This window comes from Stigmatopora argus, chromosome 22, assembly GCF_051989625.1.
Source record: "Stigmatopora argus isolate UIUO_Sarg chromosome 22, RoL_Sarg_1.0, whole genome shotgun sequence".
NCBI classification, from domain to species: Eukaryota; Metazoa; Chordata; class Actinopteri; order Syngnathiformes; family Syngnathidae; genus Stigmatopora; species Stigmatopora argus.
Genome location: NC_135408.1, coordinates 3,777,768 through 3,796,785, shown reverse-complemented (window position 1 = coordinate 3,796,785; position 19,018 = coordinate 3,777,768). Strand labels below are relative to the sequence as shown.

Sequence of the window (19,018 nt, the reverse complement as noted above, 5' to 3'; positions counted from 1 at the left end):
TATCTTGAAATTGCAAATCCCTTTATGTGGAGGGACGCTGCCGATGTGGGTTAGTGGTACAAAGGAGGTGGTTAAGTTGGAGAGGCTTTGCAAACGGACACGTGGCTTCTCAATGAGAGCGTGCACGGCTTGCTTGCTTGCTTTTTTATGCGCCTGCTGCACGCTTGCAAACTTTTACACACCGTTAAATAAACAGCCTGGCGTGTAAACAAACATAAAAAAAACAATCTTGACTATTTATTTAAAAAAATAAACAACAATTTAACCCTCTAATTGGATTCCTTTATGCTGCATTTATTTCCACACTCACAAGACTTTAAAAAAAATGTTTATCTCCACAAAAAAAATCAATTCAATCCTATGATTTTATACTTTGAATACATTGACTCCAATTCTACAAAGGAGATTTTTCATCGTTTATAATCGTCTTTAAATAAACTACACTATAAATCCATCAGAAACCAACACACCCAGTGTGTTGGTGGCATTCGTTGCACACACTAAATTTATAGTTAGAAATTTTGCATATTTTGGACATCTCTAAATTGGCTCCCCTTGTTGATATTTTGCACAATATTCAAGCACAAGCTCTCGTGAAGATGCTGCCAGGTGTCAGAAAAGGAAACTGGAGGCCTTTCTAAGTCTCCGGTGCATCCTTGCTGCAACATTTGAACCTATTCAGCTGCATTTAATCTGTTTAACGGATAATCAGTAATGTAAGATGAAGGACTGGCACGCAGCTTCACTTCACTTCACTTCTCTTCTCCCTCGGTGCCCCCCCCCCTTTCTTCATTGAATATTCAACGCGCGCAACCGGGCTTTGCTTTGCCTTTTTCAGGGTGCTCAGAATGCGCCTTTTTAATTTGGCCCATGCTTTTAAAAGCCGTGTCAGAGGTCGACAAATAATGAACTGACGTAGACATGGAAGTGACCTCTTCAAGCGTCCAACTATACACGCTTGTTGATGCTGCTCCTTTTTACGCGTTTGGCTGCTTTCTGCTTCATTAAACCATTTAACGTGAGTACTGGAACCAGTGCAGACAGATTCAAACTTCATATACTGTAGCCCCCTAAAAAATAAAAGCACATTTTCCTAGTAGGTTTGAAATTATTGGCTATGGAGTTGATTAAAAACAAAACTTATTTTTTTACAATTGAATATGTCAATTAAATTAATAAATCAGATTTTTACGCATGAATATGCTCTTGGTGCATTTGGTTTTGGATCAAGATAAAATGTGGATAGATACAATTTGCCGGGTTTTTATTGACTTTTAAGAGTTTTAACTTTGAGTGCACAAATGCATAAACACACAGACGCACACAATGTTCCATGTGCGTCCAGCTGGACTTCACTATGACTTGCCTTTGGTGTCCTGCAGTCTGGCTCATGGGCGTCATCTGCTGGTAAAGAAAAAACAAATTTATGTATTAAAATAGATTCACAACATGCACCAAACTACATAATAAAGGATCTGTTTTGTTATTTTTCTCATAACATTGTCCCACAATTTGGATTTTAGAGCAGCACAAGTACCAAGGGACATAATTATTATTATTACAAAACACCAGCAGATATATAAATGGTGCAATACAAGAAGTAGATAACCCAGCATCACAAAATGAAACCCATAATGCATTTATCTATCCATATAAGAAGAGACACTAAGTATAAAACTGAAGTAGATCCAAGCGTTATGATCTACTTCAGTTTTATACTTAGTGTCTCTTCTTATATGGATAGATAAATGCATTATGGGTTTCATTTTGTGATGCTGGGTTATCTACTTCTTGTATTGCACCATTTATATATCTGCTGGTGTTTTGTAATAATAATAATTATGTCCCTTGGTACTTGTGCTGCTCTAAAATCCAAATTGTGGGACAATAAAGAATGGTCTTATCTTGTATGGTGTTTGATGTACATACATAGTTGTAGGGGCCAATCAGGGATTGATTGAGTCATGTTACTTATTGGTATAATGTTTTGTATATTGTTCCTTTAATATTTTCATATTTGATCATTTAGTTAAAAAGACTGTGATAATTTCATAGCATAATTACGTTTAGAATTCAATAGTTTAAAAGTATAGTGAGATTTAAAAAAAGTATTATTTAGAATTGTGGATGTAAAATTAGTCATGTGACCTATTCTCGGTATTGAGAAATGTAGCCCAAGTTTCTCCAGTCAGATGAAACCACCTTCTGATAGCGTCACAGTTTATTGACCATACGACATGATTTTTATTATGAAGATTGTTATTAAATAGATTAAATATCTTGTCCTGTCCTTTGCCTTCAAGGCTCCACGTTAATCCGGTTTCAAGAGGTGTTTACTAAATTGAAGACGTTGGAAATATACACCTACAATAGTCTTTCATTTTGTACAAAAGCAATAGTAAAATGTACACTGTATGACTGTTTTATAGGATGCAAACAATTCACTTATGAATAAAAGCCCTTTCACCAGGGCCTGAGTGAGTTTGAGGACCCTCAAATATTTTTTCAATCTGTTCTTTGGGTACTCTCCATACCGAGCTGTCATAATTTAAGTCACTGACTGCCATCGACGGTGTGAACGGTCCAATTCAGCTGCTTGAACAAATAATAATAATAATAATTAGTAATCGGACATAGGCTTTGTCATCATCATTAACTCGACAAAAGCCTAATTGTCATCATACCCAGCTGCGTATGACGAAATTGGTAAGATTGTTAAGAAATTGGTAACAAATGTTCATTCACTGCTCCACGTCCAAATAGACTAACGCCGTCAATGGCACAAAAGATGAGAATTCACAGACCGGTTCAAATAAAATGGATGTTTTATCATTGGTTATGGCAGTTAATGAGTTATGGAGGAGCCATTGTGTGGATATTAATGAGAAAGGCTGAATTGTGCAAACATTCATTTTATGAACCGCTTTATCCTCACTAGGGTCGTGGGGGGGTCCTGGCGCCTATCCCAGCTGACTTCGGGCCAGAGGCGGGGGACACCCTGAATCGGTGGCCAGCCAATTGCAGGGCAGACGGACAACCATGCACACTCACACCCATACGTAGGGGCAATTTAGAGTGTCCAATCAGCCTACCATGCATGTTTTTAGAATGTGGGAGGATACCGCAGTACCCGGAGGAAACCCCGGGGAGAACATGCCAACTCCTCACAGGTGGACCGACCTGGATTTGAACCCAGGACCCCAGAGCTGCGAGGCCGACACGCTAACCACTCAATCCGCCGGGCCGTCATTGTGCAATCAGTTAAATCTAAAATCTCCGCAAACTATTTTTGTTTCCAGGATTTTAAAATACATGAAAACATCACACCATCTAAATAAGTCTTTATTCTCAAATTCTTTGTTGTTTGTTGTAGAAAAGTTCTCCTGACAAGCACTTTTTCAAGTGATGTTTTCAGGCAAATTCAAACATGATAAAACAGCGTAATATAAACCACCATGGTCAGCGCAATGTGTAGAGTCTTCCAAGATATTTAGACAAGTAAAAAACACAGATAAACAACAAATAAAACATTTTCCAGATGCTGCCAGTAGACTTTACTCGGATACATTATGAAGATCCATCTGTCAATTTTCAGGAAAACGACTCTGATAGAAAAAAAATCACCTATGTTCCTCCCCACCAAGCTGATTTAAGATCTTTGTCAAATAAAGAGATGCAAAAATATTAAGAAAAAAAATCAAATGTAGAGTTTTTCTCTAGGTTTCCCGACAGACATTCTGTATATCACAAAACTGTATTTCCTTTTAAATAGGACATTTATCACAGCTGAATACAAAATACTGTATATTTGAATTCCTTGTTTAAAGTTTACTTCATGCCACAATTACTGACATCTTCAGTTTTTGCCGCAAACTATATGATCGCAGCTATTGTAGCTCGCACAATTATACTGTCAAACAGCAACGCTATCAGTTTTATATACTTCCTTTGTTTTAGAAGTTTGAATATACAAAGATTTTGTCACACACTTAAACAAAATGGATATTTTGATAGCTCATTGTTAGTATTTTACAATGAAGATTTCTTTATTCATCCGAACCAAGTAATACAGATCAGTTCTTACCACATTAATCGGAGATTGGCCTATTGATATATTAAACAAATTTGACTTGACAGATGAGATTGTGTTGATGGATTTTTGTTGCTATAAAGTTAGCGAGCATTAGAAAATTGTGAGACAAGTTAGTTTTACCCCACTGTAGTAATGCTGTTCTTTTTTTTTTTTTTTTTTTTTACAACAAGAATGTACTTATAAATAGAACTAGCCCTTGGGAAATCTTACAATTGTAATGGACATATAAGATGACTTCTTCCCCCAGTAAGTACACAGAGACTCAGAACATGTGACTAGTTTGTATGTCAATTACACAACTGAGCCTTGAAGAAATATTCCTCCAGTCGATGTAACCTTCATTGGTTTTCAAGTTTATAAAATAAGAAACAAACTAGATTGCAACTAATTGAATGATAGTCCAAAGCTGATTGTCACTAGTTTTACGCATGTTCTCAAAATCGTTATCGTTAGTGATAAAGTAGCTGCAAATGACAACATTTAGGCCAGATTAAAACACATTTCGCCACACAGTTGCCATTCAAAAACGTTCCTTCAGTGAATCATGGCCTAAAAGACCTGGGACATGTACAATATTTCTCTTAAATACTTCATGAATGTTGTGAGAAATCTTAATTTAAGACATTTCCAACCCCCGATATAGCTCTATATAAAATACTTTACTGTGATTTACAACACGTCTCAGTAAATCCAATACATTCAGCGAGTCTGGATTTTTATTCTATCTGTCTGTGGTTCCTGCTCTCAAAAATCATTGATCTCCTCTGCGGTTGGTAGAAGCAGCTGGTTGATGTTTCTAGTCTCTGACCAGTCTTTGGAATCGTCATTTTATTTTGGAGAGCAACACCCTCCCCTGACGGCTCTTTCACAGCCGATTGCTCGTGCACGCTCTTGATGGACAGAAGTTTGCCGTCGTCAACCACCGGCGGGTAATCCATGATGGGAAAAGGAGGACTGAAGAGTATCAGACTCTGGGGTCTCTGCCGGTTCCTAAAGGATGACCTTTGCAAAATATTTCCTTTGTTGGGTCTGGGACAGTCAACAAACACTTCGAGACTGGGGGCATGTCGCCTGGTGATGACCGGTGCTTCCGTTGCGCTTGCCGTCACGTTATCTGCTTGTTTCGGAACTTTTGGCTGGGATTGTTGTTGGGCCGCAGGTTCCTTATTCTCTAACTCGTCCTTCCCAGATGGAGGTCCTGCATGGGTTTTCTCTGGAGTAGCTTGAGGACATTCCGTGTCTTCCTTCTCTGTGTCAGTGTCACTTCCTTGTCTGGAGTGAGGTATTTGACTATACTGCACCTTTGGGGGGACGACAGGGACGGCTTTGGCTTTGCAAGTCTTAATCATGAAGGCGGTCCGGACCGATGTCACGCTGACCGGGGCAGAATTTCGCCGCAGAGATGCCTGGCTATCATTCAAGAACAAGTCCAACTCGGAGAGGAGCCCATTGTTTACGGTCTCTGAAAGACTCCTCGTATAGGAAGAAAATTTAGCTGAAGGACGGATTTGCTGATTAGAAATGTCCCTAATGCATCGGGGTCCCAAGTCCAGGTTAAGGGAGTACGGTCTGTGTTTGGTAAGGTGACGCTCTTCTCTTTTTTCTGGCAATGCTGATTCGTGAGACATTTGTCTATAAAAGTGTTGCGGTGTTTTCAGTTTTTTTGTTCCGCTTTTGCCAGTCGGAGCTTGCGTTCCGTTACCGGTGTTAAGACTAGCCGGCGTAGACGGCAACTGGCTCAATTTAGTTTCATATTTGCTTTTGGACGTTTGGGGAATGTTTGCTGTTGAGGTCTTAGCCAGGGCTAATCTTTTTGATTGTTTGCTAGCGCATGAAGAAAATGAGATCCGATCCTCGTCTGAGTTGAGTATTAAGGCTTGAGAGCCGAATGACAATTGCTGCTTAAACAATTCTTCTACATCGGGTGAGTGCAGTGGACTGGTGACCCACTGCTTGCTGGCGCTGAGGTCTTCCCATGATTCCACTAGGTCCAGCTCTTCAGCATTTCCTGCCAATCCGTCGTCATCTTCCTGAATCGGCAGGTCCAGAGAAGTTGGTCTCTCCTCCAGGCATTTGGAAAACCTTGAGAGATCTTCAGGAATTTGGTTTTGGTCTTTTTCAGGTCTTTTATGTTCTTTGGATTGTCCTGGGCTAGCACATGCTGCTGAGGAGCCTCCGACGATTTGAGAGTCACTTGTTAAAGTAACTTGGTGCTGTTCAGTATGAGCTTTACTCAAGGATGGAATTTTTTGAGATATCGGCTGTTTCATGTCAGTTTCTTCTAGAACAGATTTGACAGTGTTTCTGCTTTCTTTGACCCAAACATCACTTTTATAGAGAGAAAATAATATGTCTGACTCTGATGGTTGTTTCACAGTATATTCAGACCTAGAAATGTTAAGATGATCATTGAGATAGGAGTTGGAAGACTGATCTTTACAAAATATGGAAAGCGATGGAGAGCTGCGGCTCCTTTTTGACTTTACATCCATGGTTAACCTTTTGTTTTGGCAAGGTAAGATGGCATCGCAATTCTTATCCAGCATGTCAATTTCAGGTTTGGTTATCTTCAGCTGCTGATGGACGTCATACAAAAGCTGCTTTGTGATGCTTGTTGATTCCTTATTCTGAAATGATGGCGAAAATAAGCACAGTCATCGCATGAAATCAAATAAGAATATTCAAATACTTTAAAAAGCCCATTTTGCCAGCAAGAACAAATGGTTCACCTGTTGAGCAGGGATAGGCTTATTTTCCAGTTGTTGCCCACTAAAGAATATTTCAGACGTGCCTTCATTCACAATTGAAAGCTCTTCCAATCTTACTGTCTCATCCTGGAGGAATTCTCTGGTTTTACCTGTGAACAAAGCACGTTTTCTTATTGGTAACTGGCAGTTCTCCATATATATCCTACGCGATGGAGTCTAAGAATGCATTCAGACCGCAGATTCCAGTGGAATTCCTGCTGAAATCCGATTTTCCGGGCTGATTGTTCTCACTATTTTAAGTGTCCAAATTGGATTTGGATCTGTTCAGATTCAGAAGCATCACAAAACTATATACAGTTGTGGTCAAAAGTTTACATACACTTGTGAAGAACATAATGTCATGGCTCTCTTGAGTTTCCAGTTATATGTATATTTTTGACCCAGCAGATTTGATCACTTGATTTCTGTTAACCCATAATAAAGTCATAAAAGAATCAAACTTCATGAATGTTTTTGTGACAAAGAAGTATCTGTTCCAATCACTCTATCAGAGAAAAATCAGAGTTGTAGAAATAACTAGAAACTCAAGAGAGTCATGACATAATGTTCTTCACAAGTGTATGTACACTTTTGACCACAACTGTATGTGCTTTCAATCCGTCTCCCAACAACCAGATTTGAGTCTTTTGTGACTGTTCGGACTACAAAATGTCACCAATTTTGTTATACGCAGCTGTGTATAATGACAATAAAGGCTTTTGATTGATTTGATTGAAAAGAGCATTCTAGTCTCAACCTGCATGGGCTACAAATCGTTTTTTGGCTGCCAGTCTGACCCTGGCCTTGTACACTTGTAGATTGTAGTTGTCAAGCACCGTTCATTTTGAAATCCATTCAAGGAAAAAGCTCTTACCCTTTGGAATTGCATTCGAGACTCTCTCGGTTTGTTTCTTCTCCGTTCCATCTCTGTTGTCGGGCTCCACTATGGAACCAGTGTTGCTTTTTCCACCATCACTCTGGTTTGAAGTCTCTTTGCAAGGTTTCAGTGTTGCCGCTGTCATCCAATCCTTGGCAAGCCCTCTGCACGGCGTGCTGTTCGAGCTGATAACGGCGGACACACGCAGGGGCACCGACACGGCGAAGGGTTCCGATATGTTGACGGCTCTACGCTGGTGCCTCGGCGACGACTCCAGCGGAAAGAAGCTCCCGGGAAAGGAAGGTCGAGATGAACTGGTGGAGGAGGAACCCGAGTACAGCATCCTTCTGTTTTTAGGAGACGTAGGTTTATTCCCGCTCAGCTCATCTCCCTTGAACACCTTGAGCTGCTCCGGAAGTGTTCTTTGAGGGGTTGCCGAAGCTCCCGATAAGCTGCCCTTTTGGCTCAACCCGGATTTCCAACCGCCTGTGGTTCCTCCGGATTTTTTCCCTTTTAACTCCCAGTTTTGCTCGTCTTCACTCAAGTCATAAAGTGAATCAGATCCCAGTGTTCTTGATTTGACGCCCGGAACAAAAATGCTGCTTTGTCCCCCTGATGGACTTTTTCCAGTTCTGTCATCATCTGCAAACAGCAGGAGGTCAAAGTAGTATTTTCAGACTTGCACTATGAGTGTGATTTCACTTGGTAAAGATTTTACCTGTTGGCAGGGAGCACAGTGACTCCATGCTCCTGGATGGTCGAAGAGATGCCTTTTCTGAGGACAAAATACAAAATGTTATTGTTCTTAGTGTCAATGGAATTATGTTGCCATGGTGCCCCTGAGCAATGGGGGTGCGGCATGACATGATTTGGAGGCAGCCAGACGATGCCGCAATAAAGTCAAGGTGCTATGAAGTAAAAACTTAAAGAACAGATCAAAAACTCTATAGTTGTGGGCCTCTTGTGTATGAGTAGTGGGTGTCTTGGCTTGCTAAACTCCCCTATTTGGGAAATTTCTTGGTTGCAGTAGCAAAACAGACACAAGACACACAAGACATTGTAGACCTAGGTAAGAAACTGGAGCCACAAACAGGAAGTCTACAAGGTGGAGACCTTCTGCGAACTGAGACTGAGGTTACCACACAGTGCCTCAGTAGTCTGGAGGTTTTAAAGATCATCTTCCTTGCCTAGATCCTCCTAAACTGTCCTATCACCTAATCACAAAGTAAAGCAAATTATATGGGAAAGTAGTACGAAATATTAAAATGCAATTAAAAAAGACAGAAGAGCAGCAACTACCATGAGATTGCTTTCCTTAAAGTGGCACGCTGACTATTCTCAAACACTTTGCTGGAGTTACTGTGCTAAATTCAGGTGGTTTCGCTGTCTGCTATTGATATTGTTTATTAACAGGTTGTCCATTACAGTTTCATGATAACTTGCCTGTTAACCCTGGGGCTCTAATAAACACGCTTCCATTTCGGCTCAGTTTTCCTTTGGAGTCCACCGAGCGTCCCAAGTTGAAGATTGATCTCCATTTTTTAGATTTTCCAGTAAGTTTTCTCCTGAAAGTAAAAAAAACCCAGATTGCTTAATGGAGTTTTTCTAAATAGAGTACTTCTAGAGACATTTGGTTTGTTCTCCTTCATCACCACGGAGATTTTTCACTTAGTAAACTGTTTCGTACTTGCTGTCCAACTCTATAACAGTGTGGTAGAGTGTGGCGGTGCTGGTATCAGGAAGACTGTTCTCCCGTTGCCGTTCTTTGTGCAGGGGATGATTTGGACTTAAAGAGCGAGCTTGGGCTTCTTCCAAACTCATCAGTTTCATTTGCCCACACTGACTGCTAATGGGGAGCGTGGCATATTTCTCCCCGCACATAAAACCTGACCCTGTGGAAGTACAATATGTCACAATTTCCCGACCATTTTCAAGACCTGATTGCAATTGTTCTACCTTCTTTGGATTTCAATTGCTCAGGGTCACTGTTAAAGATCTGCTCGGTGTGGTTGAGAATAAACTCCACCACTGACTGTTGTATTCGCACTTCCTGAAAAGCCATGTCTCCATTACCAGATGCGGCCTCTATTGTTTTGGATCTGTGAAAATAAATCAGACATTTTGGCAATCGTAGGTCAGGATCCAATTGTTCCTTTTGTATTAGCAGAACTCACCTCAATAGATTAGGGGCCCAAACTAAAGCCAGATTGCGTGTGTGCATGTTTGTCTGGGCACTCAAAGTGGCGAGGCGGGCCAAATGCTTGCTGAGGTACTCCAAGGTCCTAAAACCAGTTCAGAAACACTCAATCTTTCATCTATTACAACACTGCGTTACAGTAAATGAAGTATGAAATGACATTAAGTGCTGTAGATCACCTGAAGTGAGGGGTCGGTAATTCCTTAACAGTCTTTTGAACGTGTACAAGTCTTTCATGATCGCCGCACACTGAGGCCACTTCCTGCATGTAAAATAAATGTCATGTTTTTATTTCATTCTCCGCTTTATTTGGAGCATGAAGCAAATTCTTGAGCTTGTGTGAGAAAAGTCAACCCCCACACCACCCCCTAGCAAGACAAGGGCACTCGGGAAACGTAAAAAAAGCTTATTGCACAACAAGTGTGTTGAGTTAAAAAGAAAAAAAAACAAAGAAACACAGGTTTGAACATGTTTTTTAGATTTTTTGGTCATGTTTGAGAAAGATATATTGCTGTTTTACGGTCTCTTATGTTTCTGGCAGCATGTTGGGTAGCAAACTTCCAAGGAAAAAATGGTAATAAAAAAACAGGTTGATAGATACATAACTTTATAGTCTTTCCTATAGGGCAATTCAAAACTGCATTTATTAATGCCAAATCAAACACAAAACAACTGTCTGGAAACCTGACACGCTGTAATTTGACATAAAGTATTGGCACCCTTGAAAAGTTAGGGCGTATTCCTACCAGAAAAGTCCATAGTTCACTTTCCAAAATACAAAGTATCTGTTATGGTTTTATGCGGTTCCTTTTCTTTGCAATTTTTAAAACAGTCCGAGGATTTGACAACAAACCCACACGTGTGCAAACATCATTCAATCATTAGGCAAATCAACTACATGGGTTAACACGCAAAATACGAATGTAAAACATCATAGAGCTCCAACGTGCATCACAAGCCTTTTTCTTTCATTCTATTGCTGAACGTTTTAAATATATTAGCATTTTCACATGTATTTTCTGGCATCATTTTGATGTCATTATGCCCAAAAATCAAGTGGACATTCCTTTTCCTCATTGCTCCACATTGAACTCTCCCTCATATTAGCCCAGGGGTGGGCAAACTATTCCACAAAGGGCCGCAGTGGGTGTGGGTTTTCATTCCAATCCATTGAGGGGACACCTTTTCACCAATCTGGTGTCCTACAAGTGCAATCAGTGGATTGCAGTCAGGTGCTTCTTGTTTTCTGCAGAAATCTCATTGGTTAAACTGTCTGTGCTGGAACGGTTGGAATTAAAACCTGCACCCACAGCGGCCCTCCAGGACCGGTTTGCCCATCCCTGTATTTGCCGTGCTAATCATTGACTGTCATGCTAACCAAATAACATTTTCCCATAATGCCAATGGCTATGGAAGCCTGTTTTGTGAAGCCAGGTGTGTCATTTCAAGCTGTTTACAGACGAGCCTGCCATTTTCTTTAAAAGGCGCGCATCACGCACTTTTTTAGGATTGGCCCGCACCAAACAAGACAGGTGAGCATACGCCTTAAATTAATTGCCGAACCAAAACATTGTCAAATTAACTTGACACAGCCGGAATTTCCATCAATGCTCTGCAAAAGAACGCTGTGGCAAACTTACAGTGAATTTGCTGTACAGCTCATATGTGAGCAGAGGATTCGGTAGCTCTCTGAAGTAAAGCTTGCATAAGGAACCCACACAGTGGATGTCCTGTAGGTACACTTCCTTTGTAAGGTCAGGGCACGCCTCAGCGCTGAATTCCTGTCTGCACTCAGACAGACAGACACACACTCATCAGAATAATGACATCGAAGGCTCGCCGCGGTCAAGTCAATTCAATTGCTTGTGTGACAATGATATTAGAACGAGATGAGGGAAAAAAAGCATAGTATACCTGAGCCGCTGAATGTTTGAGGTGACCCCTGACAATCTGTAGATCCCATGCACAATTCCGTGCTTCTCGATGAACTCTGCACATTTCTGTAGAACCTGAGGGACTTAAGTGTAGAAAATATTCATTTTAATCTCACAAATTGAAGGGCAATTTAGTACATGGTAGTAGTATGGGCTTGTTTTCTCTCCCTTAGGGTTGCTGATTGTAGGTGGCCTTTGACAGGAAGTTAAAAATGGTTTGTTTGTTTCAGAGGAAGGTTGACACACCCAACCCTTGTAGCGAGTATTACTTACGACATTTCCTCTAATAGAAAAGGGCTACCAGTGACCGGTGCAATTTTCTGTGCTTAAGTGGCCAATACACACGCAAACATTTTCATCAATAATATTGATCGCAATATCGTTGACAGTTTGACGTTAGCCGTACATGCTCAATATTGTGCAATATTCAGTTTGTGCCTATTCATCACGATGGACTTCTCAACCGCAATTGCTCTTGCGGTTTAACTTTGAAGGGAAAAACTCTAAAATAGAACAAAAATGGCAACAGTGTGAAAAATGTGATCATTACACATTTTTAGAAGAATTGTTAAAGACTGGGCCAAACGACTGTTTTAAGAAAACATTTAAAAGTGGATAGAGATGAATTTGATGAACTGTTGGAGCTTGTTAAACCATTTATGAGCAAATAAAATATAGTTATATGTAGTGCCATATCTCCTGCTGAGCAGCTTCAGTCTTAGCATTCATGCAATATCTTTTATTTTTTTTTATCACTTCAAGCTTTGCCGTTAACTTTCTAAGCCACAGGTAAACTGAAATATAAATCCCTCATTTTAAGGATTTTTTCCCTCTTTGAATGGCAAGATAACCATGTTTTATTCATTCATTGCATGTCAAATCCAAAAGTGAAGTTTTCTCAAAATATTGATGCCACATACACATGAATATTTTGACGGTTTGCATAATAAATCAATGAAAACAGTCCTGTAAACATACTAGTAGATCGTCAATATAATCCATACACGATCGAAAAATACCAAATAATTTGATGAATCGTCTACTCTAAATATTTTTTAGACCAACAACATTTAACCAACAATATGATCCCTTGCTTTTCTAAATCCGAACAGTATTGTAGTTCATACCCATGTAATTTATGCTCTGCCTTTCCAGCAGACTATATTCCAACATTGAACTACGCCCTCACTTCCATGTATCTTGCTGTGAAGATATTCAACCAGTTATTTTTAGATTTTACTTGTCATCCCTCATTTGTGGCACAAAGTCTTCCAGTATGTTCACATTGATTGGACTGTTGGTTGCGTGCCTGTGGGGGAAAACTTGGACGATGACCAGTTTTGCGTCTTTGATTTATATTGTCTGTTTTTTCATTCAGAAGTCAACGCAGGGACACGCTTAGCTGCTGTCTAGGCATCCATCTATGCGTGCAAATATAGTTGTTGTCGTTACTGGAAGCCCCCAGCAGCTGTGCCAAGTTTTTAGTGCATCATTATATCTTAAGACTGAGTCAGTGTGAGTCATGTTTTTTCCTTAAGGAGTTACCTTTAAGGTATCAGCTTGAATTTTTATTTCTTTTATTTCTTCTATGTTAAGGACATTTTACATTGGTGAACAACTTTTGATTGCAAGTACACAGACAAAACCTAGGTGATTTAGGATCATAATTGAATACATATCAAAGAAGTCACTATCGAGTAGGTATACTGTCCATTCTTACTCGTTTTCTGTTATTTTTAAATTTATTTTTAACAGTTTTTCTATCTGTGTTTTTACCTTCTTGCTACTGAATTTCCGAGTACGGGAAGAATAACATTTAATCTAATCTAATCTAGATTATGTGTGGCGTAGTCATCAGAGTAGCCAGTGTTTCGACTCTGACGCATTAAATACACACAGCATATCTTTTATAATATGCATATGAAGAAATCCAAATATGGAATGTTTTGTATTAATGGGATCCAGGAAGATGTAGTAGTTAGATTCTTAATAGATACATTCAGAGAATGACTGTAAAACCGAAATCGAAGCTGGTGAAATACTTCAACATAAATGAGCTAAATGGTAGTGGGTGCAAATTCCTTGAATTCATTTTTTATTTATTCAATTTAATTATGTATGATCTCCTATGAGCGTGATTCCACAACTGATTTTGATAAAAATTTACAGATAATATCTATATCTATATCTATATATATATACATATATATATATATATATATTTATTTATATACATATATATATATATATATATATATATATATTTATATATACATATATACATATATATATATATATATATATATATATATATATATATATATATATATATATATATATATATATACATATATATACATACACACACACACACACACACATATATTATACACATATTTGTTATTTTTGATGAACCAGATGAGCATCAGAATCCTATGGCATTTTTAATTCTTCATTTAATTTATATTTATTTTCATTGCCAATCGACTCTCCCAAATCAAGAACCGAACCAGGAAATGGCCCACTAACATAGTTAAGCTATAATCTTTTTTTGTTTTTGTTTTTATTTCATTTATTTTTTTGCGAAAAGATCCAAAGTTGAAGGTCTCCAACTTACTTATCTGTGAAGCTTAACATCAACTATTGAACAAACAAGCAAAAAGTGGCTGCCCATATCTATGACTGAAGTGGATATCGGCGTTACCGAACCCCCTCCCTCACTTCCTGGACCGAATTCCACGCCTTGCATTGTGAACACGAACCCCCTTCAATGCCGTCATATTAAAGTTACATTCAACGTTTTTTTCGGTTAATTCTCTTTCTATCATTGGCCTTTTACTTAACACGTACTCCCCTGAAGTTTAATTGGACTTTTTTAACTTACAAATCTTAATCAAAGAAAAATGGTGATGAATAGGTGATCATATCAACAACATAAGTCACATGTACGAATAATTGACCATCTTGTTCTTTGTGTTTCTCCTTTCCTGTAGGCAGTAGCGAGGCCCAGACTCCGACTAATAGTGACGCTTCCTCACTGGAAGCAATTGAGTTTAAAAAAGAAAAAAAAATGAGACAGCCACACCCAAACTTCACAAATGACCAGTGACTCCAGCCAATAGGTAAATGAATGGCAACTTGAATGTAAAACACTCAAATAGACACAAATCACGTGGTATGTAGCCAATGAACAAATGACGGTCACTTGCAAACTGTATTTCATGTCATTTTGTTTGGATATGACAAGCTACAAACATGTTGAACGACCAGCGCAACTTTTATACAAGTGAAATTGTCTGTACGAGAAGAAAAAATGAGCCGTTACCATCTTGTCCGGAGTTCTGAAGATGTTCCGTCAGGTCACAGCCGAAGGCATTTTCGCTTCCTGTCGTCTTGGACTTCTGCTTGGTCCCTTTTTTCTTCATGTGGTTCCAGTTAGCAATCCCAACGATTAGCAGCTCCTTGTAAACGCAACGATGAATCCATATGACCCCGAGCAAGGGTGAGCTCGAGGATCAAAAAGCAGCCGTGTCGAGTGGCCGGCGATCTTCTCCCAAATGTGCTGCATCCGCTCACATTTTGACTGAGCGCCCGGCTGGAAGCTGAGGAGCAGAAGTGACGTCACTTGTTTAAACCTTCAAACTTTTGGACTGGCATTTCTCCCCCGGCAACCATACGGCGACACATTTGGTTTGCAAGGACGTGGCAGCCGGCCGCTTTATCTGTGAAGGACTTGCAGAAACAGCGTTAGAATCAACTCCATTTCCTGTTGTTGCGATTTTTTCCCCTTCCGCTGGCCAGTCCTCTCCGCTCTTTTCTATCTCCTCCTCCTTTGCTTCATTCCCAGCCTCCTTCTTCACTGACTCCTCTTGAGCCAGTGCCGACGAATACAAGGGAGGCCAATCATCTCCACAGCGTTCTATTTATAATCTCATTTCCCTTCAAGATGTTTGAGTGCTGTGTTTGAACCCGAGGACGCGGCGTGGCACCGATTTGAAGAAATCCTAGAGTTTGACTGAAAAAGAGGGTGATTTCTATCGTTCTTCTAGTTGTGTATCTCTATTTAATTTTCTTCACGTTCCCCAAATTAATATGGGATGGCTGCCATCTACCCTCCTGAATGCTCCCAGTGTATACAATTTCCTGTGCGAGGGCCTAGGGTGGAAAACACAAACAGAGGGGTTCTGAAGGAAGGAGGGAAGTGGGAGGTGACTGAAGTGAGGGCTTGAAGGGCACAGATGGGAAATGGGGGGATGGATGGGGGTGTTAGGGTGTGGAGATGGACACATGGTTCTTGTTTCATGCATTTTGTATTGGAATGACGGGTCTCCTACCTAAGCAAAACTTTCTCTCCCAACTCTTCACACATCTTAAGTCAATGTCACCACTTCACTATGGTTGCCATGATTGACTATAAGTGGTTTTCACAGGGAAAATTACACACCCGCAATCTCAAATTCCATATTATGAGGTTTGACATCTCTCAGCTGTATGCTTAATCTTTCCCAAAAGTCATAATTTAGCAATTGGTTTCCAAGACTGTAGTTCATGCGCTGCGACGGGACCACCAACCACAATGATTTACTCAATTGGATTTCAAAGGGCAATGTGTTGAGAATTGAAGCAGAAAATCCATAAAGATCCTTTACTAATCTCTGACTGGGTTATTTAAACATGGCTTAAATAAAACCGATATTTGGTTACTGACTGAAGTCACTGAAATGTGTAAATATTGGTAAAAATAATAATTAAAAAAAAGACTTTGGCCAAGCTGCTGCTAAGAGTCTGAGTCCACTTCATATTAACTTTTAGTCTTCTCCTCTTATATATTTTTTTCGCACAATAGGGCCAAAAAAAGAGCAAAACAGATATAATATTGAAGTTCTCCTCATGTCATATGATGACATCATGACGATATAATTTGTACATTTGTTTTCTAAGTGCTTCTTGTGTAAGTTAAAATTTCTATTCATAAAAAATATGTTTCTCTGTTCTAAAACCACAAAAAAATATTTCAAATGGTTATTTGATGTTGGAGCTCTTAAAGCTGTCTCTCCAGCTTGTTAAATCATATTTGACACCCAGTTCACATTGGACAACATGGTGGCAACTCTGCCTGTTTTACAGTGTGTTTGCGAGCGTCACATGTGAGCTTGATGACCAGGCCTGGCCTCTGGAAGACAAAGATTCTTTCTGCACCGTAGGAAGAGGACATGACATCATTCTACCCATACAAAGCCTGTGACATCCCGCTTTCTCTTTGCCCCGTTTAAAAAAAATACAATTTAAAAAAAGGAAAAGAAAACCCAAGAGGTGAGTTCAAGCAATCACCAACAGCTTTCATTTCAGAGGTCACTATACTCATTTTTGTTGTTGCATTGTTTAGCTTCTGAAACCTATGAGCGTGTGGAAAATATGTTCCACTTTGACATCCTATTTTTGTAGTGTTGACGTGAAAGTCTCCGACACGGCCTTTAATCTGTCTCTTCACAGAAGCAAGATTCTACAAGTCCAAATTGTATTCTGTGTATTATTATATATATGATAGGTGCCCCACAAATTAAATGCCCCATAAGGGCTTATTCAACTGGTGTGTGTGGCCGTAAACAATAACATTGAATATCTTTTAAAAGGCAGAATTTTGATTCTGCCCAAGAATTAGAATCAAGTTTGTAGTATTGTATGAATTCTGTCTAAATTACAGGACAGGAAACCTTGTTTCTACTGCCTCTTAGCGGCCAGATCCATACATTGCATTTAGTGGACAGGTATCACTGCAGCTATGGATAAAGTCAGGGGTCGGGAACCTTTTTGAAAGAAAGACCCATAAACAATTCTTATTTTCAAATGTTATTCCTTGAGAGCCATACTCACAATTTAAAAGTCAAAATACATGAAAATGTGCAAATTTTTTAGTCATTTTATCATTTTAAAGTACAAAGCCGGCTCTCTCACCACCAGTTTCCACATTTTAGCTCAGAGCCATATGCACCCATCAAAAGAGCCGCATGTGGCTCCCGAGCCATAGGTTCCTTACCCCTGGATTAAGTAAACAATAAATCTATCATTTAAATAGTTTGATTAATTGAGTAATCAGATACACATTTAATGCCAGTGCAAAATCATTTTGGAAGATGTAAACTTAGAAACAAGGGTTTAGACTTGCAAGAACATTTAATGTGATCGGCACATCAATTGGAACTAAAATTGCACTTTCAAAAGAGTACTAAATGAAGAATATACATGACCTCATCTCATTTTCTGAACCGCTTTATCCTCATTAGGGTCGCGGGGGGTGCTGGTGCCTATCCCAGCGGACCTGAATTGGTGGCCAGCCAATCGCAGGGCACAAGGAGACGGACAACCATGGGCACTCACACCTATACCTAGGTGCAATTTAGGGTGTTCAATCAGCCTACCATGCATGTTTTTGGAATGTGTGAGGAAACTAGAGTATCCGGAGGAAACCCACACAGGCCCGGGGAGAACATGCAAACTCCAAACAGGTGGACCGACCTGGATTTGAACCCAGGACCCCAGAGCTGTGTGGCCGACATATTTTCAAATCCACAGAATTGTGCCCAAACAAAAAATTACAGCCATATATTGACCGTATTTCCATTATGTGCGATAAAAGCAATACAGCCCTTACAACGTCTAACAGTAAACCACAAATGTATGTATATGAAGTGAAGCAGAATAATCAAACGTATTATTTATCAAATATTGAAATTATAACTGATTCATACAAAAGATAATTAATTGTAGTGCATCTCAAAGGGAAGTTCATTGGCTGAACTAACACATGCTTTGAATTCCCAAGGTAGCCACAGGATGTAGTATATGAGCTACTATGTTTTCGCATAGCGATTAGCCATTCGAGACTAGTGCTAGATTCGTGCTAATCGGGATATTTATACAAGAACAATAGTGTACATTAATATTTAAAACTTCTACACTTGGCCATGGTAGATGAGGGGTATGACATAATCAATGTTGCCACCAGAAAGGAGTGCATCATTAGAAAGTCATAAAACAGAATACAAGACTTTCAAAACAAACTATAAAACCACCACTCTAATTAAACAAATAATCTAGGAAGCAAAATAGAATTGAAAACTTCTTAAAATTGAATTACTCAGTTTTAACAATTAATTCTTACAGCACTAA

At 39.5% G+C, this 19,018-nt stretch overlaps 1 protein-coding gene and 1 long non-coding RNA gene across 2 annotated transcripts; one reads left to right on the top strand and one right to left on the bottom strand.

The window, feature by feature from the left end:
- Positions 1-3,324: 3,324 nt before the first annotated feature.
- arhgap31 (Rho GTPase activating protein 31) lies at positions 3,325-15,966 on the bottom strand. The gene is made up of 12 exons (XM_077593109.1): positions 15,174-15,966; positions 11,829-11,931; positions 11,555-11,699; positions 10,094-10,176; positions 9,892-9,999; positions 9,674-9,816; positions 9,405-9,609; positions 9,161-9,282; positions 8,436-8,492; positions 7,715-8,359; positions 6,823-6,950; positions 3,325-6,720 (listed from the first exon to the last, which is right to left on the bottom strand). The coding sequence occupies exons 1-12, from the start codon at positions 15,271-15,273 to the stop codon at positions 4,810-4,812; spliced, it is 3,750 nt and encodes a 1,249-aa protein (XP_077449235.1). The 5' UTR covers positions 15,274-15,966; the 3' UTR covers positions 3,325-4,809.
- On the top strand, positions 11,261-17,406 carry LOC144068522 (uncharacterized). The gene is made up of 3 exons (XR_013298190.1): positions 11,261-11,446; positions 14,842-14,970; positions 16,976-17,406. It is a non-coding gene; the product is annotated as an uncharacterized LOC144068522 (long non-coding RNA).
- The last annotated feature ends 1,612 nt before the right edge of the window (positions 17,407-19,018 follow it).